This window comes from Pelodiscus sinensis, chromosome 15 (genome assembly GCF_049634645.1).
Source record: "Pelodiscus sinensis isolate JC-2024 chromosome 15, ASM4963464v1, whole genome shotgun sequence".
NCBI lineage: Eukaryota > Metazoa > Chordata > Testudines > Trionychidae > Pelodiscus > Pelodiscus sinensis.
Window position 1 is genome coordinate 8,277,168 of NC_134725.1, and position 27,559 is coordinate 8,304,726.

The following is a 27,559-nucleotide window of genomic DNA, read 5'->3' on the forward strand; positions in this document are numbered from 1 at the left end:
CGCCCCGCCCCTATCACCATGGAGACCAGGGCAGCAGCGGGCGCCCAGCCCTCGCCTCTGAGCCGACGCCTACGTTACAGCGACCTCTAGCGCCTGGGAGGAGCTCGCGCACAAGTCCCGTCGCGTCCCCTGGCCTGCTGCTCCCACGTGGCTATTGGCTATTGTGAACCAGAAGGCCCGGCAGCCCCTGGGCAAAGGACGTGATCTGAACACCCAGCTCCTGTTCTGAGTAACCTCAGACAAGCCCATGAATGGCCCAGTCTCTGGGAACACCCGAGCATGTCCCAACTCCAGCCCCAAACTAGCAGCAGGTTAGCAGTGGTACATGCAAGCAGAGCTTGCAATAGCATTCTGCCCTTCCAGCACCAGATAAACTGATCCTTACAGCACCTCTGCAGAGCTAGCCAATAGAATCAGAGCTGGGAAGAGAGCACACATGACTAAGATGATCTAGGGCAGAAGTAGGGTGTGGTACACAAGATGATTTTGAGTGGCACATGCAAAGAAAGCCTAATGGCTTGCGGATCAAGCTCAGCTCTCCCACCCTTCGCTGTTCCCCCCCTTCCCCAACCCCACAATGGGGAGCCTGTGCTTGTGATCCAGCATCTAGCTCCCACAAGATTGGAATCAGTACCAGCTTCCTGTGGGGGCCAACCCCTTCCAGCTAGCACACAGCAGTGGCCGTAAGCACTCTCAGGGTGGGAGGGTCAGTTCCTGGCAGGTGTCAGAGTCCAATCTCTCGCCAGTGTGGGGGTGTGGGAAGAGAACAGCCCAGCTGAGTGAGGGGGGACAATGGGACAGAAGATGTCAGGCCAATCAATCACTGATCACATTATGGTCACCCAGCATAGTGTCACCGGCTCAGCCATCTCCAAAGCTGGATGTAGTGGTGATGCACATTGAGCATGCAGCGGTGGAAGTCAGCTAAAATGCTGAAGGAGGTCTGGGCTTTGGGGACTAGGAGCGGTACATGTGCTTCTTCCAGCGCTGCCTGCAGATCCTGCCCAGGGCTTCTGTTCCTGGAGACCAGCAGGTACCAGCCAACCTGCTCCTGTCCCCTTTCCTGGACAGACACCTACGAGCATCCTGTGCCTGACCCCTCTCCCCTGGCCAGACACTCACCAGCACCATTCTCCTATCTACTCTCCCTCAGGATCATACTAAATGGTAAGATCTGCATCTTTATTGATTTATTAATGAAGCTGCTAAAATGTAAGTAGGATTATTATTGACTTTTAGAAAATTTCATTGGCACACAGATCCATAAATAGAAGTGATTATGTTCAATCCTGGCATGCCACTTCTGAAAGGTTGCCAACTCCTTTTCTAAGGACTTTGGGATTGAAAACTGTTACACTAACATAAACTAATTATTTATTCAGTTCATATATTTATTATTTCTTACTGGTTTTGAGAAGACAGGTCATTCGGAATGACTCTCTGTGCTAATCATGTACTTAATCTGACAGGGTCTTTCTTTCTAAACCTAATAATGTTTCTCTCAGACCATTTGCTAATCTTCATACCCAAAATGTCACGTCCATTCATTAACCCAGAGAACTCCTATACTTCAGTACAGGCAAAATTTCCAAGAGTTTTTGCCAAGAGAGAAGCCATCTGCCAATATCCAAATAAAGAATTTTGGAGCCCTGTGCACTATGGCAATTGAGGAAATCCCACCTTCCCTGCCACTAGGTCCCAGAGAAGGTGTTGAAAAGCAAGTCTCCCCACATTCAACATGTAGTGACTATTCTATACTGCTGGCATAGCTCCCTACTCCGGTTTTTTGGGGAGGGGGGGGTTTTGGCTTTCTGCACATTATTTAAGTAGGCCCTCCACCTCACCCCTTTTCTATACTACTGTGTGATTTGTTTTGGTTTTCCGACTGCACTCAGAAACCCTCCAGAGGGTACAAGTGCACTAAGTGCTTTTTAATTAATCTGGACCATCTTCTGTAAAAATCTTCATGACATTGCTTTGAAACTTGCTTTCTCAGTGCAAGATATATTAAAGAGTACAGTCCTGAAGCCTTTATGCACACAAAATTCCCATTGAAATAAATGTTATCTGCCTAAAAACTGTAAAATCAGTCCAAATTCAGCATAAAAGGGTGCAGTGTATCTTGATACAGTATTGCATTATGTTAATCATCTTTTTGCCATAGCTGTAGAAAGAGAAAAATGTAGTCTTTCATGTATATTGCTGCTTTCTAGAATGTGTGGCTACCTCCTGTTTTGTAATATGTTTTAAGAAATTATAAAATAGCAGTCTTGCTTAGGATGCAGAGATATTTACAAAAGCTACAGTTAAACTAGACGTCTACGTCTACACTGGCCCCTTTTCCGGAAGGGGCATGTTAATTTCAGCCATCGTAGTAGGGAAATGCGCGGGGGATTTAAATATCCCCCGCGGCATTTAAATAAAAATGTCCGCCGCTTTTTTCCGGCTTTTAGAAAAGCCTACTTTGAAGTAGGAATAAGACCCTCCGGAAAAGGGCGCTTTTTCCGGAGGATCGGGGCCAGTGTAGACGCTCTTTTCCGGCTTTTCTAAAAGCCGGAAAAAAGCGGCGGACATTTTTATTTAAATGCCGCGGGGGATATTTAAATCCCCCGCACATTTCCCTACTACGATGGCTGAAATTAACATGCCCCTTCCGGAAAAGGGGCCAGTGTAGACGTAGCCCATAAGTTTGCAATCCATTTCAAAGGACATAAGAACACAAAGGTCCATCCAGTCCATCTCATCCAACAGTGGCCAATGCCAGATGCCCCAGAGGGGGTGAAAAGAACAGGAAATCATCAAATGAACCCTCTCACATCACCAATTTAAATTTTCAGACCCTGACAAACAGAGGCTAGGGACACCATTCCTACCCATTCTGGTTAATAAGTATTGATGGACCTAACCTCCATGAATGTATCTAAAGTATTTTACAAAATCAATTAAAAAAAAATCCATAGATAGGTTAGTAATCTACACTGTCTTTGTTTCAGTACTCCTTTCCCCCTCACATTACAAGTTTTTTTTCCTTATAGAAAGCTGATTTTCTATAAAGGTTCAGAAAAGGACAACGAAAATTATTTGGGGTTTGGAACGAGTCTCATATGAAGAGAGATTAAAAAAAGGAGATTACGGAGCGATATGATCAGGGCTGGACTAAGGGATGGGCGAGCTGGGCAGCTGCCCGGGGCGCCAACTGATGGGGGGCGCCTGATGGCAGCTGTAAGGGGCATGCGGCGTCCCTTATAGCTGCCATCAGGCGCCGCGCACCCGGCTCCCGTAGCACCAGCCCCCCCATGCCCATGGCACTGGCCAGCAGCGCCCTTCCCGCCACAGCCGCAGGGCCCTTATTCCCACAATCTAAGAACTAGGGGTCACTAAATGAAATTAATAGGCAGCATATTTAAAACAAAGAAAAGGAAGTTTTTCTTCACTCAATGCACAGTCAACCTGTGGAAGCCCTTGCCAAAGGATGTTGTGAAGTCTAACAGGGTTCCAAAAAAGAGCTAGATATATTCATAGAGTTTTGGTCCATCATTGGTTATTAGCCAGGATGGGTAGGGATGGTGTCCCTAGCCTCTGTTTGTCTGGAAATGGATGACCGGAGAGGGATCAGATGATAGGGTTGTCAGGTGTCTGATTTTGAACTGGACAATCCATTATTTGAGCTTTCTGTCCAGGAAACAAATGGAGAAAATAGAAATGAGAAACTATAAATGTCCGGTATTTTGTAAATAAGATGTAATGTAGATTGTGATGTAATGTCGAGCGATCTGGTATTTTTGTTGAAACCATCTGGCAACCCTATCAGCTGATGATTATCTGTTGTGTTCCCTTTTCTCTGGGGCATTTGGAATTGGCCACTGGGCTAGATGGACCTTTGGTCTGACCCTCTATGACCTTATGACTTAAATAGAATTCGAGTGGGTAGGAAAGATGCCCCTAGGCTCTGTGCTGGGCCCGCCCCCCAAAAGCAGCCCACCTACAAACAAGGAAAACAAGACGCCTGTGCAGCAGCTCAGCACTCGCGCTGCTGCCTATCAAGTCCCTATCAGTGTGCACGTGGCCCTTAGCCACAGCCCCTCCCCCGCAGCATGGGCAGCATCGCAGGGCTGGCCGCTGGCAGTGCCTGAGCAGTCCTCGCCATCGGTCAAAACCATCCGTTGTCTGTGGGGAGGGCTATAAACAGAAATCCGTGATTCTCTCTTGTTGCTCAATTGAAGGAGGCGAGACGTCGCCCTTCCGTGGAAAGCTGCGCTTTTCAGTCAGGCAACACAGCGGGCAGCCCCGCCGGGGCCGCCGGGCCGCGCCTGCGCGGTGACTATTAAAGGGGGCGGTGAGCCGACTCCAGGTTACGGTGGCCGAGAGGAGACAGAGTGCGAGAGTCGGGTAAATCGGGAGAGGGCGCGCGAGTAAACTGGAGGAGGAAGAAGAGGGGGAGCGGCGGCGGCGCGAGCCTGGGGCCGGCGAGCGGCCGGGCGCGGAAGGCGGGAGCGAGCCCTGTGTGGCGGGCGGGGGGAGGGGCGGCGAGAAGCCGGTCCCCAGCAAGGCCTGGTGGTGAGGAGCGGAGGGGACCTCGCCTGCCGCGCGGTGAGTCCCCCTGGGCCCGCCCGGGCGTTACCTGCGCTCGGCGGGCTGCTTCCTGGGCCTCCGCGCAGACCTGTGGCCGGGCTGGGGGGATGCTCAGTCGGGTCCTCTCAGCCATGGGGGGGGGGGGGGAGGGGCTGCCTTGGCGACCGTGCGTCAGGCGTCCCTCATCCCCATCCTCGTTCTTCACTTCCCCACGGCAAGCTTGGGAGCGGCCGAGAACACACAATACCCGGGTGGATGAGCTGCTATTGGCCGTGATGATTATGGGGGGGGGGGGGAGATGTGTGTGGGGGGGGGTTAATAAAATTGTTGCTTATTATTATTATTTATTTATTTTAACAGTGCTGGAAGCAGAGGGATCTGCTCTGCGACCCATGGTTTGGGGACCTGGACCGTTCCATGGTATGCATATTTATCTGTGGTCCTGTACGGTGCAAAATGGGGTGCAAGTGACTCTCTCAGACAGCTTGCGTAGGGGCCTAGGACTGCCCGGCCTGAGGGAAGGGGGCTTCCTATCCAGTCCTTCTCTTTCATGAGCTTTTCCTTCTGTACGCTAATTCTATCCCTATGATGATCTTTGTGGCTCTGAAGCAATTTAAGAGCTCTGTTTTGAACCACAGAGGAATTCAGGCACCTAAGCTAAATTGAAAGCACTTGTTCTAGGAACTAGACTCTCTTACTGCCAGTTATGGTTTAGATATACAGAACAACCAAAACATCAGTCAAAAGCTGTTATGGAATGTGATTGTTAGCTGTAAGTTGGTGACAGTGTTCCAAAACCTGTAAGGAAGGTGTACCGTAAAACCTTCAATTATACTGCCTATTTTATTAACATAATTCTGTATTTTTAATTAGGTCAATAATCAAAGGCTTTCAAATAGACATGGATAAGAGAGGGGCTATAGGAGAAGTTGAAAATGGAGACTCTTTTCTTGACTTGGACAGAATAACAGTAAAATCTCATCGTTACACAAAAGTAAGCTAACTTTTTTCTTTAAGTGTTTTTATTAAGCAGACTTAGAGATGGATTGAAACAGTATCAAATTTTAGAAGAAAACGTATCCTACTTTCCTCATAAGGTCAGTCTAGAGTAGATTTGAAGGTGTGATTGATGGCATCTTTTTAAAGGTCTAGTATAGAAAGGGACTTCTGTGTTAAATGGACCCCCACCTCACTATATAGTATCAATGTGTTTCTATGATGTAGGTGACACCTATGTTTGGCTTCCACTAGACTTTTAAATGGGTCAGCAAACATGATAAGTAACACATGTACTAACATGTCTTAAATTCTAGTCTGGTCAAGTTCCAAAGTAGCCAAACATGAAAAGTTTAGGAGGAAGGATAGGATAGTCTTTTTGGAATGTTTAATTCTAATGTCTACAGCTGTATCCAACATGGCTTGTAAACTATGCTTATGTGCCTGTGCAGTTTCAGAACTTATGAACAAGTTCAACTGTGAAGCATGGGAAGGCTAAGGTCCTACCAAAGATAATAACCAATTTAAAATTGGAAGAAACTTTCCAAGTATTGACAGTCAAACTTAAGCTTCAGAGACATACTCTTATTGGTTCATGCACTTACGAATTCATTTCTTCTGTATTAGAGAAGATGGTAGTCCACTTCTGTTAACATTAATATTCTGGATTTTCAGTGCTGCTTACACAAACAGTATCTACTAGTGTATAAACACCACCTCTCCAAACAACTGTCTGTCAGTTGACAGAGTGCTTCTGCCAGTTACCTTCATCCATGTTGATGGGCTTGCCAGCATAGCTGTGTAAATTAGGGTATAGATTCTCTCCTCCTCTCTTCTCCATCCGCCCCCCCCCCTGCCACCCAGCAACTTGCATCAGCAAAGATAAGTCAGATAAGTGTAGACCTAGCCTCAGAACTAGAGAGAGAGAGAGGCCAGTCTTCTGCTATAAGTCCTTGACCAGTAATCTGTTCAAATATATACAGTATTTGATTTTCTGTGGAGTACCAGAATCCTACTGCAAATAGTGAAATTCTATGACTATTCTGGCCATTCGGTAGACCTTGTATTCTTGTGCTAGCCCAAATATTGGGTTGAACAAGACAATGGCGGGAGTGATCATCTCCACTCATGAATGGGTTAGTAATCACTACCAAGCAAATTTTCTTCCACTTCAGTGACCTGTATGGCCAGTACATATTACTCACTTTACTTTATCCACAAAATAAATTCAGATTTGTGCCCTCTTTCCCTCTGCTTATCTTTGATTATAAAATAGTTCAATTTCTGCTAAAGGGAATTTTTGGAAAATTAGTAAATAATAGACTTTTCCACTGTGGCTGAAATAAAAAAATACATGTTGATAGAATTCTTCAAAGTATAGTTCAGCTACAGCGACTTCAATACATGAACAAAAATCAGTTAACTTTATCCATGATACTTATATATGTTCTGGAACAAACTTTGCTTTGTTTGTTCTACCCAGGTGAGTCAGAACTTACTTGCTACTTTTCCTTTCCAGGAAGAACTCTTGGATATTAAAGAGCGTCCCTACTCTAAACAGAGGCCTTCATGTCTTTCTGAAAAATATGACAGGTATTTCTTCGTCTTAAAACCAGCTTTACTGTCTTAACCGGCTAATAGATCTAAGTTCTACAAGCAAAATTATTAAAGCCCTTGAGGCTACATTCTCAGTTCCATTAAGTCCCTGACCAAAGCTTGTTTTAAGCTAATGCCTTCCAAAAAATAGGCATTGAATAGCATAGAGTAATCTAAACAAAATATCTTTAGCTTTATATCTGGTATCTCTACTACTCCTGTGTTTGGGTGGCATATGAATTGTAGAATGAGAGAAATGCCTCAGGATAACTATACATAGCACAGACGCAAGCTCCAAACTAGACTTTAAACAGGGAAACCGTTCTTAAATCCAACATTGCTGTTCTCGCTGGTCCGTCGGTAATGGCAAAGATTACTTTAAGAATGAAACTGTCTAAAGGTACACATGTGAGGAAGAAACCCAAGTTTAATACAGGTGTCCTAATATACTTGGGTTGAGATTTGAAATAATGGTTCCTACTGCAACAAATAACACTTTCTGGTAAAATATAGCAATGCAATTGTTGTAGAAACTTTGATTTCTCATTTCATTCACTTGTGAGATGAAGGCACATACACAATATCAAACATCCCTAAATCTTACTAGTATACCAATCCCTCTTTAGCAAGTTATTCATGGGTACAAAGCAGGAGTGTAAGTCGTCATGTAACTACATGAAATCTTAGATACATGACTATTTGATAGTCCCCTGGGTCGGAGCTCACAGCCAGTGTTCTCCTGGCCACGCACCTAGGGAGCTCCCTGCTACCCTGTGCTGCTGACTCTGTGTCATGGCAGCAGTGTGGGGCAGCAGCTGCCTTGCTCTGTGGAGGGAGTCCAAGCTGCCCATGGACAGAGGCTGCTGCCATGGAGCAGCCTCATGGCCCCCCCCCCTTCCCTGGCAGAAATATGGGAGGGAGCTGGTGCTGAGCCTCCTGCCTCCCCTTCTCCCCCCTCCCCCACTGCCTCTGTAAGAGGCAGCATGGATGGGGCAGGTGGGTCTACAGGAGCCTATCCATGCAGGGAGTTGGTTTGAAAACTGGCTCCCTGCATGTATTGGCTCCAGCCTATGCCTCTCTTCCTTCTGCACTGCTGCCTCTCTATCATCAGATGGATCTGTGCTTGTGGGGAACTGGCTCTTTTAATGCTAATTGATGGAACTGTCGAGTATCAACTCAGTCTTTCATATTACTTTGCATATTGAGCAGATATCTATGCTATCTTCATACTGATTGACAGAATTGTTCCACAAATTCCTAACCTCCACAACTTCCTAACCTCAAAGATTTCTAACACCATGTAAATGGGCTGATTTCAGGTAGAAAAATGGATGCAGATTTAAATCAAACTCAGTAGCATAGATTACTAGTCAGAGTGCAATTATTCTAGCTTAAGTATTACAATGGATGGTGGCTTAAAGTAGTTTTTTCTTGCATTGAAATCTTTTTAAAAATTTTGCAACTTTATTTGCATAGTGATGGCGTTTGGGATCCTGAGAAATGGCATGCATCTCTATATCCAAGTTCAGGGCGGACTTCACCAGTGGAAGGCTTCAAAAAAGAATTGGATTCAGAACGCACTTCTCTCATGCGCAGAGTAGTTGGTGAGTGCACCACTCTTGCATATGGAATGATCTGTAAGATGCTGCTAGGATAGTGGGGAAAAATTATTCCTTGAGCAAAATCGCGTTTGCTTTGGCAATAGTGGGGGGTGCTAGTGTAGACTAGCCATTACTAGTCTTATTGGAGTGTAACCCCCTTCCAAAAAAGATTCAGATCTAGTTTTGAGCCCTTCCCCCAGAAAAGCCAGCTACGTAACTATCTTAGTACTATTGCTAGTGTAACTACACTGTTGGTTTCCCTTATAAATGAAGTTAAGGCCCCAGTGAACCTGTCTTGTGGGAAGGGGAAAAATGATTGGTTAGGGCAATAAAGTCTAATTCCATGGGATACATCTACACAGCAACACTATTTCAGAATAACAGATTATTGCAAAATGCATGGCTTCACAGCAAGCCATTATTTCAAAATAAAGATGAGCTGGAGGACGACTTACTCTGATTCCTGTAACATTCATTTTACATTGTGTAAGGGAAGCCAAAGGAGGAATATTCTTCTTGCAACTTCCTGCTGTGTAGACCGTGCCAAAAGCTGAGTTAAGGCACTTCAGCTATGCAACTGACATAGTTGAAGTTCCATACCTTAATTTGACTTTTGCCCTAAAGTGTAGACATGCCCTTAGTGTCAAGTTTAATCCACCATGTTCTAGTCTTGTATGGGTAATCTTTTGGTATATAGTTCCATAAAGATAGTAAATCCATAATGCTTCACTTCACACATCACACTTTGTGACAGTGCTTTGAGGTGAGAATTCAAGCAAGAAACTACTTGGAAAGGATTATGGCTTTATAGACATGTATCACTAGAGAAACTATTTACTTAAACACTTTGTATTTATGTAGATATGAGGAAACATCCATTTTCAAGGACTTGAAATTAAAATTTTAGCTACTTTCTAGTGTCCTACAAGTGGCCCCTATAATTCTAGTGGCTACTTGTCAAACTTTCATGTTAATCTGTTTATCAATAGGACAGATGTTCTAGAGAAGCTTACTCTTTCAATCTACAGATCCTAGGGAGCGGGTGAAAGAAGATGATTTGGATGTAGTCCTAAGTCCCCAGCGGCGGAGTTTTGGAGGAGGTTGCCACGTGACTGCTGCTGTTGGCTCACGTCGAGCAGGGAGCCCTTTGGAGAAGGAAAATGATGGTGTTCGTATTGGTGGACGGAGGATTGGCAGTGGAAGAATAATTTCTGCTCGCAACTTTGATAAAGACCATCGGGGTGGTGAAAAGGATATGCGTGATACTAGAGATGCAAGGGACAGAGATCGTGAGAGGGACTACAAAGACAAGCGTTTCAGGGTTGGTGTTCTCAACTGTTTTCATAGTGAATTGCATTATAGGTTGGTGAGGTCTCCATGCCTATTCAATCTCTGGTCTTTCAGATGAAATTGTCAGTTGTGATGGCTTCTGGTGTTGGACTATTGTCTAGATTGATTTTTTAAACTTATTACAGCTGTCAGTCATCTTTTTCACTTACTAAGATTGCCATAAAGTTAAAATCTAAGGAAACTTTGGTAGTTCTGGTACACCACAAGTTTGACAGTTCTATCAGACTAGAACACTGTATACTAGGCAGTATATTATGAAGCTGAGTTGCGTAGCTTAAGCAGCATGTCACCTTCAGTAGAAGACTAGAAGTTCTATCTCAACACAGGTCTCGTTAAGATATCCATTTCATAACTTCAGTGGAAGCTAGACTTTTCCCACTAAGTGGCTTAGATCCTGAATCTTTTTATTTATGTGGGTAAAAGTTTACCAGAACTGTTATATCCACAGTTTCTCTAAGAAATTAATAGCTGTCCAAGCATGTTAAGCTCTTTATTTCCATGTTAAGACCATGAATTCCCAGGCTAACTTCATTTTGTTTTAGCCGTTCACTGCTTTTCAACTTCACTAAAGGTTCTTGTGCATTTGAAAAAATGTATCTATTAAGTAGAACAGAACTATGGAATTTAGGGATGTGAACATGTATCTGTGAGGGTTACCTATCCATGGATACATGCACTTCCCCTATCCCACCCTCACTGCCTCTGAGAGGCATCTGGAACCAGTTGGTTCAAGTGCTAAACCAGTTTTTTTTTACTTCAGGAGCTTTTGAAGATGCAGCGTACATTGCATTTATTCATGTAGATCAGTTAAATGACTGTTACAAAGAATTGAAAAGCAGGAAAGCTTGTTTTTCCTTTTTCCTCTAAGAATACAGACTGGGACTCACTAGTTGGAAAAGGTTGAGGGAGATGGTGATCATAAATATCAGTTCAAAGTGTGCTAGCAATAGATACTTAAACATGCATTTCCATTGTTTTTAATAAACTTACATATCAGCATATTTCAGGGAGCTTTATCTAAAATTAAGCACAATCATCACTAAGGTGAGTTAAATACAGCTTTAGTTTACTAGTAAATTATCTAGAACACAAGTGATGTACCTTTTCTAACTAATTTAAATCTAAATAATTGTAAGTTATACAGTTGTTTAGGTGTGTGTATAAATACAAAGTTTAGCACAGGGCATACTAGAGCCACGTCTACACTAAATGGAGGATTGGTGCTCCAGAAATCGCACTTCCAACATTTGATATAGTGGGTCTGGTCAGAACTTGCAAAATATAACACGGAGGGTACCCTGTTAAGTCTAGAACTCGTTGCAGTTGCAAGGAGTAAGGGAAATTGACAGTCTTTCCCAGCAACCTTCTGCTGTGGGACTGCCCCAGAAAATTGACACTAGGTATGACTCCTCCAGCAAAGTAATTCATGTAGCTGGAGTTGTGTATCTTGCACTTTTTTTTCTCTGCCAGTATAGACCTGGCTTCAGTGGTGAATCAATGTTAATGGTTACCAACCAATGAAAGTAAACATTTAATTTCCTAAAACTGTTTTCCATTTGTACTCTCAGATTGGCTTTTTAAATCCAAGTTTCCTGATTGCTGACTTAAATCACCTTGCTGGCTTGAAAGCTGCACAACTTTGGGGAGTATAAATGAATTGCTTTGTGTATAGTCCCCATGGTGTAACTACAGCCTACCTGCTCATAAGTACCTCATTACAAGAAGTATATTGACAAAATATAGTTGAACAAATGATGTGGTGATGAAGAATAGCTAAATGTATAATTCATCAAAACTCACTAGGGGAACACTATATAAAATATGAGCATATGTAAATACCATAGGAGGGGAAACTATTTTGAACTCCAATATAAGCAGGAGGATGAGAAGTAAAAGTGGTGATGGGATCTGAACTGTGCAGTTGAACTGTTACAAACGAATAGATTTTACTCAGGACCACCAATAGGGGGCAGTAGGGTATGTGGAATTGCCACAGGGCCTGGTGATTCAAAAAGGCCCAGAGCTCCCAGCCACCCAGGTTAACTTTAAAATTGTCACTGGTGCACAGCCCACTCTGGGTGGGAGAGCTGACAGGCCAAGGGTAGGGACCTAGTGTGACATGCTTCTAGCCATGCAGAGGCCTTGTCCCAAGCTTGCCCAGGGGTCTGGCAAGTCTCTTGCTCTTTTCCTCCCCTCCCCCCCCACACCAGTCTTGTTTTTGAGCTTCTGGTACTTAAAATTGAATAGAATGCTAAACAGCGTAATGAGCCCATTAGCAGGGAGATGAAGCTAGTAGGCTAAGGATATCTGCAATGTCTCTGGTTTTTAAATGTTTTCAACTGTTGCTAATGAACCAATAGGAAAAGTGAAACTCTTAAAGTGTTAAAGCAACTCCTAACTTCCATCTCCATGCTGTAACTGCCAACTTCAGAGGGAATTTGGAGATAGCAAACGTGTCTTCGGGGAACGTAGAAGGAATGATTCCTATACTGAGGAAGAGCCAGAGTGGTTCTCTGCTGGACCCACAAGTCAGTCTGAAACTATTGAGCTTACTGGATTTGATGACAAAATACTAGAGGAAGATCATAAAGGACGAAAACGAACAAGAAGACGTACAACCTCTCTGAAGGAAGGTATGTAACAGCCAGACTAAAATGGCAGGAACTGTTCTCCTGAACTTAAAGTTGGGAGGCAGTGTTTGTCTTGTAGTTTTAATGGAAAATGCTATGATTTTCATTATGAATGTTTAGTGAAGAGTCAGACAGGTCACAGGCAATAAACAAATTTCTAATCTGTGACTTCTGACTCTTCTTAGTAAAAAAAAAAAAACTTTTCTCAAATTGGGAGAGAGTAGGGTCCAGCTAAGAGTTGCAGGGACCCCATTGCCCACTAGCTGGGGAAGGTCTTGAGAAATCTGATTACGTGACTTCAGTGATCATCATAGGGCATACAAGGGGGTATAATGGGAAGACCATGTCCAATTTAGCAGTCTTGGATTTTTTTACTTAGCTGCACTGAAGGCTGCAAATTTATTCATGGTTTTCCCAAAAACCTCAATCTTCCATTACATAATATGTTATAGTGGGTTGGAAAAACTCATCCTAGGATGTGGCTTGTGCTTCAGAATAAATCAGAACTTGAAGCAAGTTTCAACAATTTTGTTGCTGTGAAAATATTTCCAGATTTTCCAGAGCACAATGTGGTGGTGGTCATGAGATTAAATTATGCACAGCCTTCCCATATGGAGATAAAATTCTTGCAGTACTAACTTTTCCTTAGTGATTTTTGCAGCTGAGCAAAGGGTTAGCATGCTACCCATAACCTGAGTTTTATTTGTTTTTGCTATCTAGTCATTAGATACTGCTTTAGTTGAAGCATCCAATGATGTTTCTTCACAATATGTAGAGCCCTACACTGATTTGTGCAGATATAAATCAGTAACCACAGGGTTTAATTGGGAACTGCAGCTGCAAAAGGACCAAAACATGGAAATGCTGTTCCCCAGGGTTGAACTCCCTCCACTGGCAGCCCCTCCAATGTAGCTGTACCATCCCTAGCCTTGATCCCAGCCCTTCCATGCAGCAGTCCAGAAGTTATCTACTGGCTACCCCAGTGTCCCAGGCTGAGGGCAGTATGGCTATGCCAGAGGAGCTGCTTTCATGGGCTGTCGGCCTCTTTAAGTGACCGCTCCACATTCTGCTCCTCTTGCCCCCAGTTTGAGAACACTTCAGTTCCAGGTATAAACTTTCTATCTGTGCAGGGCTCCACAGATCTGAGAAGGCTGTTAGTGCTGTGAGGTTGGACCAGCAATATTCATGAACCTAGCAAGAGCACTTGGCATGCTGTTTTATTGAAGTGTACTTCATAGCAAAATGCCAGGCCTATAGAGTCCAGAGATTCAAAAACATGCCTGAATTGAATAAATTCTCAAGCAAACCACATGGCCACAGGAAGTATACTATAGACATGACTGAATAGTGGGGAAAAATTGAAATCTTCTCTCTTGATAGAGTAGGATTATTATAGCTCTAAGGGACACAGTCAACTTTAAGAATTCATAATTGCATACAAGACCACTGACAGTAAGTATTGATTAGCATTCCAGTCACTTTATTGGTGTTTCAGAGCACTCTAAGGCCTTGTCTACACCAGTGTTTCTCAACCAGTGGTATGAGTACCCTTAAGTGTACTCTAAGTCTAGGGAGTATGTCAACATAACCAAAATTTGGAGAACTGAATTTTAAGTTTTATAGTGCTTTATTTTTGTACCTTTTACACCCAAAAATTTCATCTCCCACCTAGCTACGATGAAGTTTAAACGTGTTGCAATGGTAGAAAAAACTGTGTGAAAACTGGAGGGTGGCTTTTTTTTGTTTTTTGTTTTTTGTTTTTTTTTTGAAAAAGGGGTACTTTATAAAAGGTTGAGACACTAGTCTACACTACAAGGTAAGGTCAGATTTATTAAGGTAGCTTTTTAGCACAACGTTTTTGTGAAGTTAAAGGTGCACTCCCCATTGTGCACAAGAGTTTGACAGTGTGTCCTGTTTGCCAGGAGACTTCAACTTTCCCTTCCCACAGGAGTCTGGGGGCAGGAGAGTTTGGGCATGGCAGAAGAATAGGGGTTCAAACAATGCTCTTTGGGAATTGGCAAATGGAGGTGTACTGCTGTGGTAATAGTTACATATATAGCATCACTTCAGTGACTTCTCATGAGCGCTATTAGTCTTCTCCAAATCAGTGATAGGGAGGAGATGCTTAGTAAATGTGGCCAAAAACTAGAACTTGGTCTGACATTGCATTGGCTTGGCATGGAAAGGGATCGGCTGTGTCTAGACTGCATCCCTTTTACAGAAAAGGGATGCAAATTAGACACATTGCAATTACCTTATTTTAAGGAATTTGCATCTTTCAGAAAAGGCTTTATTTTCCAAAAGATCCACGTCTAGACTGGCACTTTTTTCCGGCAAAGCTCTGAGCTGGAAAAAAGCGGCAGCCATGTTTATGCAAATGAAGTGTGTGGGGGGGTAAATCCCCACTTCAGTTGCAATTGCGATGTCTAACTTGCATCCCTTTTACGGAAAAGGGATGCAGTCTAGACACAGCCATTTTGTTTGTGGTGCTGGCCCACACTGTCCATTTGTCTCCTTCGTTTTCTGGTATGCCTGCCTGAACCTTTATTTTCACAACACACTGCTGGGCATTCTAGGCATATCCTTCTCCACCATGCCCTGTCCAATCTTGCTCCTTTGGAGTTCTGCCTGACCTGATTCCTCTCCCCACAGCAATGAGGTCCAGGATCTCCTGCATGCCCAATGCTGGAGCTGGAGTATTCATAGTCAGGTGTGCTGTATGGCAAGCAGCTAGGAAACAAAATTCAAACTTTCCCAGGGCTTTTCCTGTGCACTGAAGAGCAGCAGAGTTGAAAGTCCTGGCCAGAGCAATCGCATCAGGGAACTGCAGGGCACCTCTAAAGTTGACCTTTCACAGTGCTGAATCTGCACTACCCTAAAGCTGCCCATGCAAGTACAAATTTTCATTGCACCTCTTGTAAAGTAGGAGTACCAAAATCACCTAAAACAGGCTTGGTGTGGTCTCATTGCTTAGAAAGTTGACCTAAACTCCTCATGTAGACCCAAACCAAAGGCAGATAAATCTCAGATATTAGATTATAAACAAGTAGTTATTGCCCTTCAGGAATGGTCCATGCATCCAGAGAAGAAAGCAGCAGGTGCCTAACTCTTGCACAAACACCTCAATTCAGACTAGAAGGAGCAGTAACTTTCAACATGGTGCAGTGGGCTGAAAAGGCCGGACTTACTCAGTGTCCACAAGCTAAAAAAATCTGGCTTTTTTTGGTGGGGTGGGCAGGGTGAGGGAGCAGATAGGCTTGAGGACAGCAGAAAAGAGCTTGTGGAAATTCAGAAAAGCGGTTTAAAAATAGGGTTTGTAGATGAGATTTTACTATACATCAAAGATCTAGAGATTCTTGTGTCCAGTAAGCTCTGTACAAATACAAGTCTCAGTTCCTGTTTGTGCTCTTGGTGGCTGCTTTCAACATAAATTGTGTTAAATTCATGCAGTTAACCAGACTAAAGTTTGGAACAAAAGCCACATCTGAACACCAATCCTGTGGCTTAACCAGCAGATGATACTCTGGAAATATCTTTGATCTTTCAATCAGGTGCAATGAACTATCTCATCTTCTTCCCCTTTCCCTTCTCTCCCTCCCCACCAAAGGAATGGAGTGCAATGGTGGAGTGGCAGAGGTGGATGAAGTGCGGTCTGTCCCTGTCCATGAAACTTCAGCAGACCATGAAGTCCTTAGGGAAGCTGTTCTGCAAGAATCAGCACCAGGAGAGTTTGACTTCAATGAATTCTTTAACCTGGATAAAAGTGTTCCAGGGCTGGGTTCGGTGAGTGACATGCATGTGGCCAGAAGGACCATCTTTATCTACTGTCTTTTTCTGAACTCAAATTTATTTTTTTGTTGAAGTTTTTTTGGCTCTTTAATATTGACCTATTAAAATGTTAATGCTCAAGATCTGGAACACTTTCTCATCCTGATTGTCAAAGTACACATTACAGCCCATTTACTAAAATGTTAAGATGTTGCTTCTAAGGTCACTTTCTTGGATTACTACAACTTTTGGGGTTAAAAGAAGCATAACTTTAATTCCTAACTGTTTCTCTCTCTTTTTTGGTAAGCTTTAGTATGGGTTACTTTTCTAGGATTTACAGTTTTACAGTCCCAGTTTGCAGACCTATTTTTAAAATCAGGTTATAGTTGCAGAAATCTTGAAAAGGGATGGAGAGAGCAGAAACTTGTCCCCTTCAGAGTGGACACCTAGAAGCCTAGGATTCTAAAAGTGTGTGTGTGTGTGTGTGTGTGTGTGTGTGTGTGTGTGTGTGTGTGTGCGCGCGCAAACGAAAGCACTGGGGTTTGAACATGTGAGTCTTGGCTTAATATTTAGTGTGATAGGAACCATCTTTATTGCTAAAATGCAAGACTCCTGCAGAAGTCTTTAAACTTCTACTTTATATTAGACTTATCTATGAATTCTACTATAAAGTATGGGAAGACCTTCAAATGTTCTCAAATGGTGCATCAATCTTAAATGAGGGTTGGCATTTTAAGCCCATAGTTAGTGACACACCAGATAGGCATCATCCTAAAGCTCAGACCAGATTTTGTTTTCATTTAGAGGCAGAACCTTTATTGTCTGGTGGATATTCAGTAGAACTAGCATTCTAGTTCTGGGCAGCTGGAATAGTCTTGTGCCAGCAGTGTTGTACTGTAAAACCTATTCCTACTATCAACAGTGATCCTATCTGTAGGCATATTTGGGAAAATTACTTTTCCTGTTCTACATAGCTGTGTGAAACACAGATTACATCTTTCTATAAAATAGATTGTTCAGGTTCTTCCAGCTTTTTTTTTCAACTTCACATGTATGATCAGATGACATCTTGAAACCATTTACTCATGGTTAGCTTCATGCTTGGCAAATTGGGTTTTTTTCCTCATCTTGGACTCAATGAAACAAGCATTTTCTACAGTGAATGAAGTCCTAGGCTGGGGGACAGTAAAGCTTGCTTAGGATAAACTTTACTGTTTGGATGCTGGCAGATTTTTTGTGAACTAATTTTCCATCCGTCACAACATGCTTGAGTGAAAACTCATTTGCAAAATGGAAGTGCTTTAGCTTGCATTTAAAATGATTTCTTGGCACAGTTTGGTGCATCTGAACTACTTGTAACAGACACTGTAGAACTAACAGTGGCTCGTACTGACACTATTAGAATTCTTTGGTTGTTCAGCTTCTAGAAAGCTTCAGTTAAGCTGATGGTCACTAAATGCTAAGAATGAATGAACTCTGCTACTCTCCATTGGAGTAAAATAGCTCTTCCTTGTTTCTGCATATGCAAACAATATTTGACATTACTAAAGGTGATAGCATGGTACAGCACAGAGAGCAGTGTAAGTGTCCATACCAGACCTCGTCAATATGCTTTCTCTCTCCTGAAGAACCATTTTTAAGTGTTCCAATAAGCCCAAGTGAAAGATTCTATGTTCTACTGAAACAGAAGATGTATTTTGAGTCCTTCATTTCAATTGAACTTATTATGGAGCACTCAGGTTATAGGCCATTGAATCATGGACTCAAGTGTCAATTACTCACATGGGGTATTTTTTTGTACTTATGACTAATTCCTAAATGATTACCTTTTGCTCTTAACTTCTGGCAGTCAAATATTTGTCTGTTCTGATAGTGGAATTTGCAATAATGGCTTATTCTGAAACTGATTATCTAGTAATGTAGTCAAGTGAGTCTGTCCAAGAACTCCTTCTAAATGGTAAGCGCTAGCATCTTTAAATTCAGTGTATATACAGCTTTCTCTTAACTTAAAGGAAGGTCAGGGTTTGGCTGTGCCTGGAATGGGATTGATTCTCATAAAAACCATAGAAAAAGAATCACTAGGCAGTGAAAGGGGCTGTGGGGGCCATCTGTGGGAGTGGAAGGGGCTGCTTGGGCCAGGCCACCAGTGAACCAGTAAGGTGAATGCTCACAGTAACCCTCTACATCCCTAACATGCACCCTTCTGCCTCCCCTCCCCCCCCCCCCCCCAGCTGTACCAGCTGGTGTGTCAGCAGCCATGGAGAGACACTTCTCATGTGGCCCCAAGCTGCTGGGGTAAGAACTGGGATAGTCCCTCCTCTCCTCCCATCCTCACTGCATACTGAATGCACTCCTCCCCAACCCTACCCCACAAAAATTAAATGAAGCATCTATTTCTTTCTATCTTCTGAAACCCAAATTGAGTTAAGGACCCAAACAATACTGGGGTTTTTCTAGTAGAATATAAGACTTCATTTTGAACAGATAGAAATGCATAATTATACCAATAATGTTTCTCATAAATATGGTGCAATTTCCAGGCAAGAGAAGTAGCTTAAATCCTACCAAGTCCTACATTCTGGGAGTAACATCAGGTCAGCAGCAAGAATTTTACAAGCTATGCAAGAGATTTACTGTGTATAAACGCTTCTATTTTTTTTATTCCTCCTGAGACTTCTTAAAACTTACTGTTTTTATTCTCTTTTCTCCCCTCCCCTGGATACAGATGATAGAGGATGTGCTGGAGGAAGGTTCAATGTCTGCTAGTAGGTTCAGTAGGTGGTTCTCTAATCCTAGTAATTCTGAAAGTCATTCTAGCAGCCTGAGATCCACACCACATGAAGAACTGGAGAATCTGGCAGGTAAAATTGTCTAATATTTACAGAGATTAAAGGGAAGTGCTTCATGTCTCCAAATGTTTGTCTATCCATTCTTTCAATGAGAACCTGTTAAAGATGTATAAATTAACTATTCTGCAGTTTAACTGTCAATCCTTTTGGAAGCAGCTGGTGTAGACATCTCTGTAGTTTCTTTTGCAAAAGGTATCATCGCTTCTCTTTCCATCTGATCTCAAACGGGGCTTTAGTCATGGTTTTCATTGAAGCTTGTTATCCAGTGTGTATTCATTGAGACATTTAGTTGGTAAACTGATGTGGCAGTGCTCCTGGTTTTGCTGTTTCAGGTCTAGAGCAAGCCATTCTCTCCCCTGGCCAGAACTCTGGAAACTACTTTGCTCCTATTCCATTGGAAGACCACTCTGAAAACAAAGTGGACATCCTTGAGATGCTACAGAAAGCCAAAGTGGACTTAAAACCTCTCCTCTCAAGTCTTTCAGCCAACAAGGAAAAGCTTAGAGAGAGCAGTAAGTGCCTCTTCCGATATTGTGGAGTTCCTGTGATGCCAGATCAAGGCAAGAGATTTCTCAGAAGGCCAAGCCTTCATTACTGAGGTTCAGATGTAGGAAGTACTACAAGTTTACTTACACTTCAGAAAACCCACTGGCCCATGAATCTCAGTTATATTGCTATTGTCACTGACTTTTTCCATCATAATCATAGGATATCAGCTGAATCCTCATCTTGAATATGGTCTCCAGCATATGCTACTCTAATACATTAAGATTATGCAAATCTTGGTGTGCAAATGTGTCTCCAGCTTTATTGTTCCTAGCATCTAGACTGGTCTTCACATTAGACAGTGGTACAATGTCATCAATCCTAAATTTACTTGATATTTAATCTCAAATTATGCAGCTCTTCCCAAAACTTGTACCACAAGAATTATTTTTGCAAGTGCCTGTATGCTCAATCACAAAGTGATTGGAAGTCTCAGTATCTTTTTTTTTTTTTCCAATTGGGCTAATGAAAGATTTGCATGCATTAAGTTGTACAAGGGCCCAAAGTAGCTTTTTCATCTGGTAATATTTCCCATAAACCAGTCAAACTGTCCTGGAAATATTGGGTACAATCTAAAATTTCACTTAAGTCTTCAAAGAACTATGGCTCATCAACATGCCAACATATGGCTCATCAACAAGCAGCTCTACTTGTTAAAACTAACTCCAATAATGTAGAAATGCAACCCTGGATTAGAACGGACTCATTAAATACTGTTATCAGAATGTTAAACCATTCTGTAATGAAGAAGGGAACTGATTCTTTCCATAGTATTTCTGTTCTGCTGAAGCCAATGTAACCTTTTCAGTATTTATTCTAGTAAATAGATTCAGTGCATGCACACAGATGCCCAATGAGCATGCAAATTGACACTGTTGCATGTGCTTACACAAACTGAACATAAGGGCATATGCTGTTTGCCAAATCTTGCAATCTTATTGGAAAGCAGCGTGCATTGCCTTCTAAACTTTAAATTGCTGTGCTGAGCAAAACTTGAAATGCTGCTTGATTTGAGTGATGGAAATTGAGGAACAGGAATTCATCCAACCAAGTATTGCAAGCACTTCTGTCCAGCATCCAGTTTGTGATGGTGAACATTGGAGGAAAGCTGTCCTCTTTTTGGTTTCAGAAACACAAATTCTAATTCTACTCAGACTTCTCTCTTTCCCAAACAACCTTTTAATGTTACATATTCTTCACAGAACAAAGATAAAGACTTCCAAATCACAAAGCAGACTTCTGTTCACTCTAATGCCAACAACACTTGACATGTTGGGTCCCCATCGATTAAAATGCTAATCAAGCACTTCAGACATTCTGGGATGTTATCTCTTTATTGGTTAGTCTCCCCTCCAGTGTTCAGCTTTTTTCTCATGCCCTGTAGTGCATGTCAGAATAGTGTCCCTCCCCTGCTTCATGGCCATATTTCCAGGAAGTCTAGCTTTCTGCAGACCACCCTCTTACAGAAACCCACTGGACATGGCTATCTTTTTTTCTCCCTTATTCTTCAAGATACTTGTATATTGTCAGTTTTTCATATCCATGCATAATCAAAGGATGTCAGGTACTGGTATATGGAGAAAATAATAAACAGTGCTTATTGGTGCATGTTCCTTATTTTGTTGGTGCTTCTACAAATCTTTTCATGATCCATAATGGCTTCAGTTTCCTTTGGGGAAACATAAGCCCAACTGGGAAAAACTATGCCAATCAAATTATAACTTTTTTCTGAAGTGTGACATCCAGGTATGTATGTTCTCTTCAAACAATAGCCATCACTTCTGTGGCTGTATAAGACTGGTTTCCTGAAGTATAAGCTAAATTATAATCTGTGCATACTTGTAACAGTATTAAATTACTTAGATTCCTGTAAACTTAATTCATTCTATTTCACTGTACTTCCTGCTAAGAATGTACTGTCAAAACTGCAGAAGGAAATGTCTTCCCTTTCTAAATTTCCAAGTCTCAAGGTAAAGGAGAGCTAAAAACTTAATCTAAAATTTGAATATGCTTGTAAAGACTTGTGCCTAAAACTGTTTATGGCTCAGGTTCATTAACTTGAATGAGAATATTGCAATGTAGCTCAAACAGTGATTTTAAAACAAAATTTACAGCCAGAACTAGCTTATTCATGATGCAAAATTAAATTTCCCCACCATTTCTAGGTACTTGTTCATATGCTTGTAAATAAGCACCTTGTTTAACTGTCTTCACCCCTCCCTTTCTCAGCACATTCAGGGGTTGTACTTTCAGTGGAAGAAGTAGAAGCAGGGCTAAAAGGCCTGAAAATGGACCAGGAGGGTAAAATTGCTGCTCCATTCATGGCAGAACAAATGGAGGCGGTATTGAATGTAGCTGGCTCCAGACCACTCCAGAGAGATGGAGATATGTCTGCATTTAATAAACTAGTCAGCAGTATGAAGGCAAGTGGAACTCTACCTTCACAACACAAGCTCAATGTAAGTAACACATTCTTGAGACTACTAAAATATAAATGGATCCATGACACACACTGGGAGTGAACTGGACATTCCCCAATATGACACTCCCAATTTCATTATCAGCTGTCAGTTGAATATGATGGGGTGATGGTAAATGTACTGACCATGAGAGTGATGTTGGTAATGCTAATTCCAGTAGGGGGCCACTGAGTAGAGGGGTGTGTGTGTTTTCTTGTTTAGTAGTTGGTAGTTTCATCTGTAGCCTAACAGCTTCTGATGGTTACAATAGCATTTGTGAAATGTAGCACTTGTCTGCTTTAAATGGACCTCTAGTGAAGATTTAAGACAGTTGAGTCTGATCCATAAGGCCATGTCTACACTAGGAGATTATTTCAGATTTACTAAATTCAACTTCTGGGCACCCAGTCTTATAAATTTGAACTTCCATATCTTCTCTGAGGAAAAATCAAATGTAGTCCAAGGCTGACTTCATCAATGTGGCTACACTCCCTCAATTCAGCACCCCCAGGGAGCACTTAGGGAGCTGCAGGAGGCCTCCTAGAGGCCAATTAGTTCAAATTAGCAGCACTTGAGTATCCACAAACATGATTTTGAACTTACATGAAAAGCAAGACTACAGAGTTTGAATTCTGTGGCCCCTTATTCTGGAATAACAGGCTTGATAGTGTGGACACTGATTACAAAATCAACCTTGGGGGCTTATTTCAGACTAAGGTCCTAGTGTAGACCAGGTCTAAGTTAATAGAAAAAATTTTTGATCCTGCTGGATGAGATCACATCTCATGCTACACAAGAATTAGCCATTTTGGTGGGGGGGAGGCTTATCTCAGCACATCTTCTACAAAGAGCTATGTTGCCTTCACTTTGGTGTTAAAAAGATTAAGTGCAATGTGCAACAAATGTTAGTGATGTCACAACTCTAATACTACTTTGTTTCTTGTTTTGTATTAGTAGGAGTGCTGGGCCAATTACCCAGTAAGTGTTATACACACTTTTTTTAACTTCAAGTAAAGTCAGTTTAACTTGCAAACCACCTGGAATCTGAAAGGTTGGAAGTCAATTTTTTTCTCTATTCCACAACTTCCCTAGACAATTTATTCCAGTATGTAACACCCCTGTTAGGAAGTTTTTCCTATTGTCCAACCTAAACCTCCCTTGCTGCATACTATATCTTGTCCAACCTCTAATTTTGAGTGCAGAGGCATATATGAAGGCAAAATTAAGTGGGATTTTAGTACAGCAGAATTACTGCTGAGTCTAGCTTGATTATAATGTCCAAACATGATAAACTCACATGTTAACCTTGAAGGCAGTGAGACATGCACAATTCACTAATACTGTTTTGATATACTTCTCACAACCATGCTACAGTGACTTAACAAAATTCAGCTGTTATCTAGTCTAGTGCACTTTCCTCTCACTGGCAAACACAAAGTAGTAGATCTGGAAGCTTTGGTGTTTGACTTGTGGATCGCTAAAGTTTTGGAACTATAAACAGTTTCTACAAGTGCAAAAAACTTTCCTCTCATTAAGATATGAAAGTGCTCTTAATCAGTACTGGTCTCTCTCCTGGAACTGGAAGTTTCTCTGAGACAAAGGATTGCACAGAATGTGGACTATGTGAATGGTAAATGTAGAGAAAGGAGAGCTCTTCCACATACCAGTTCATTAAACTCTTTGATTATCCAATGCTGACAGTTAGCAAGGAATATAATCTTGTATAGTCTGTAACTAGACAAACTGTATCTAAACAATTTTTGTTTAACTTAACAATGTCAAAGGAACTGTCACTCCCACATATTTGGAAAGAGGGATGAGAGGATAAAACTATTTTTGCTGCTTCATAATTTGTTTTGTTGGGCTACTGATTGGACATGGCATTTGATCAGAAGCAAACTAGGTGAGAAGACTTTTATAGCAAGATATGGAGGGCATCTTAACTTAATTACTTGACTTTTTTTACATCCCCATGCACTACCATACAAGCATCAAGAGTCAATTTTGTGCATCAGAAATGATCTCAAATATTCTAGCTCAGATCTCTCCTTCTCTATGGCGGCTTGATTCCCCAGTTACTCACAATATCCTATCTTTATGGCAACTATAAGTAGTTGACTATTTTAGTTGCCTTTGCTGTTTTAGGAGATCGCAAAGCCTATACAGAATACTCAGATGCAGATCAGAAAATCTAGTTGATTGTAGGTCTGGGGTCCTGTCTTAACTGGGGCCCTTCTGGGTTGGCTGGAAGGATCAGACCACTTCATTACATTACAATTTCAGTGTATCAGAGGGATAAAGTACATACACTACAAGATGTCATGATGCTCGTATCTCCCCTAGGTTATGGGAATGGCCTGGGTTCTGAGCCTCTGTTGTAGTTTGTAAAGATTTGACTATTACATGCAGATGTGAGAAATAAACTGTTTATTACTACTTAGCAAAGCCTTGAAAGCCACTTGATGTCTCCTCCTGAGATCCCAGGCCAGTGTCTCCCAAAGAACATTTTGCAGGTATTTTGTTTTTGAGACTTATCACCTTGTCATACAGAGAAGAGTAAAGCAACATTTCAATCATAATCTCCAAAATGAGATTTTTTTTTTTTACTCATGCATTGTGGATTGCAGTGGGGTTATTCAACAGTCATTTATTTCTACCAGATAAAAATTGAAAGTGTATAGGAGAAATGAAATAACTAAATCACTAACAAGATGGAGAACTAGCTGGTCAGAAATAGTGACAGACAACTGTCAGAGTATTGCAATAAAACTTCACCCTCCCTATACAATAGAACTCTCATATGAAGGGGAAAACAGTAAAAATAGTGATCCTTTCTCTTAAAGGGAAAGACTAGGTAGGACATCAAACTAAGTTTGTACACTAAGCCTCAGTCAAGCTGTGTAGTATGTGTAGTCACTTGCACATGTACTACTATCTGCTGATTGTATGAAAACTATGTAATATAGTTAATATTTGACAGCTATTTGTTACTCTTTCTTCCAAGGAGCTTCTTTGTTCATCCAGTGCCAGATCATCAACAAATATTCTTGGTGGCTTGATAGGTGGTTTGGAACCTGCATCACCTTTGAGCCAAAGAGCTCTTTCCCCTCCAGTGTCACAGGTGTTCCCAACTCGGGCTGCTTCTGCAGACTACCTCCATCATCGGATCCCCTCACCAATTGGTAAGCAATACTGTTTCTAGCATGCAGAACTACTTAAAGGGAAGAGGAGACAGATTTTTTTTTTTTAACTTGATACTGTAGACCAGAGTGCTGTGAACAAGAAAATCTCTTCTCTGGCACTGGAAGGCACTTAGTATTGCAAAGCGATAGGATAGCTTGATTCCTTGCTTGCACAGATCTGTAAAAGCTAGGGTGGTATTGAAGCACTTCAAAAGGGTTGCCACCTTTTGAATCAAGGAAAGTAACTGGGAGGGACTGAAGTCAATGAAGGATAAATGCCTGTTCTAAACTTGTAGATGTTGTCATTTTGTAGGCTTTGAACGAAATGCTCAGCAACTGATCAATGATCCGTTTCAGGGGATGCTGAAGTCAATGAGCCCAGTTGCTGCACAGGTTAGATTCAGTGGTTTCTGAATATTAAACATTTAAGCCATTTTTTACCAATTTCTTTCATGACCAGGGAATGTAAGGGGCTGGACTGGTAGGATGCTAATCTTTCTCATTTGATACATGAAGATGCTACTTCAGTTGATTGAAATGAATAGCATTCTTCATCAAAACTAATTAACACATCAGTCTTACACTCTCCTGGGGGAGATGTGCTTCAGCCTTGCATCCTCAGGATACATATTGCCATCACTTCCAGTCCTAGAACATGGTTGCTGTGCCAAGTGGGATCATTCTAAAATGGCTTTAGGACAGTGGTTTTCAAACTTTTTGGCTCACAGCCCACCCCTCTCAGCACAGACTTTTCCACAGACCACCTGCCAGCCCCCATGATGACAAAATGGGTGCAGGAGAGTGTATTAAGGGGAGGGCCTGCCTGGGAGGTAGGGTACAGGAGGGGGCTGAGGGTGGGCAAAAGGGAGGCTGGTGGGGGTGAAGGGTCTGAGCATGGGGAGGTGGGGCACTTACTGGCTGTGCCTCCTGTCACTCCCAGGCAAATCTCCCATGTATTTCCCTTCATGGAATAGTGCAAGATCTGGGATTTTTAAAAAAGGGTTTGTCAGATTCTAATGCTGTTTCCTTTTGACTTCAGATGCATCCCCTGGAGATGCAGCAAGCTGCCTTAGAGGAATTAGCTCTACCACATGACTTAGCCATCCAGGCTGCGAACTTCTACCAAACAGGTTTTGTCAGGTCACAAATGGACAAAAGCAGAGATGGCTTCAGGAACAGGTCAGGTTCTAGAAAGTTGCATGGACTATTAAGTGTTTTCCAGTCAAGCATTTCACCTCCTCATTGATAAGGAAGAGGACACAGGAGTCCATAGTTGATTAACATTTTCAAGAACTCAGGCATTTTGTGCTTGGGTTCCAAAGCACTTTTTCTTGCCTTATTGAAGATGAGGTACAGGATATTAATGTGTTCTTAGAAAATAGAGAACGGTCTTACTAAACATATGAGAAATCTGAGCTTATTCTATTTTTACATGTAGAATGCTTTTGTTCTTGTAGCTGTACCAAGTATAAGTATAGCCACAGGCCAAAATAAATAAAGTTGGTCTTAAAACTAGCTTCCTAACCAATAAAGTTCAGACAACAGCATGAAACCTCTATTAATGCAGATAACTGGCCATCCACTTCGGAGATGAGTTAAGAAGTTATATAGTAACGGTGTCACAGCAGTGTTAGCCTTAAAGGCTAGTTGTCTAGCATCTTGATTGGCTTTCATGGACCCAAGTGTATTGTTAAATACTCTTTGTTAAGCAAAAGTTCTCAAGATGAGAGCTTTCCTCTAATTAGCACTTGTAGAATAAAACCTAAAAATCCACCTGAAGATCCATGAAACTTTAGGTTATACTCTAGCTAATAACTGATTATCTTACATTAAACACCAAAACTACTTGATAGAAAATTGTGGTGGAAGGAGGAGTGTAGATTCAAAAGTAAAAATTGTGACCAGACAAATCAGCTCCACAGGTTTTTCTTTCTTGAACAGCACAATAACTAGTTAATTCACTGTGAAACCGGATACTATGATTGGTATTTAAATTGCAGTGTGGTCTCT

General features: G+C 41.9%; 1 protein-coding gene across 8 annotated transcripts in view; it reads left to right on the top strand.

The window, feature by feature from the left end:
• Positions 1 to 4,296: 4,296 nt before the first annotated feature.
• Positions 4,297 to 27,559, top strand: part of EIF4ENIF1 (eukaryotic translation initiation factor 4E nuclear import factor 1) — a 31,751-nt gene continuing 8,488 nt past the window's right edge. For 4 of the 8 annotated variants that reach the window (XM_075898033.1, XM_075898038.1, XM_075898039.1 and 1 more), the window contains exons 1-15: positions 4,404 to 4,590; positions 4,933 to 4,992; positions 5,446 to 5,566; positions 7,088 to 7,161; positions 8,641 to 8,768; positions 9,794 to 10,086; positions 12,547 to 12,748; positions 16,353 to 16,528; positions 19,239 to 19,374; positions 19,695 to 19,874; positions 22,138 to 22,367; positions 24,809 to 24,880; positions 25,372 to 25,549; positions 25,863 to 25,942; positions 26,589 to 26,728. In XM_075898033.1, coding sequence (XP_075754148.1) covers positions 5,474 to 5,566; positions 7,088 to 7,161; positions 8,641 to 8,768; positions 9,794 to 10,086; positions 12,547 to 12,748; positions 16,353 to 16,528; positions 19,239 to 19,374; positions 19,695 to 19,874; positions 22,138 to 22,367; positions 24,809 to 24,880; positions 25,372 to 25,549; positions 25,863 to 25,942; positions 26,589 to 26,728 — 1,982 coding nt within the window. In that variant the 5' untranslated portion in view covers positions 4,404 to 4,590; positions 4,933 to 4,992; positions 5,446 to 5,473. The other 4 variants (XM_075898034.1, XM_075898035.1, XM_075898036.1 and 1 more) reach the window with 4 other exon arrangements.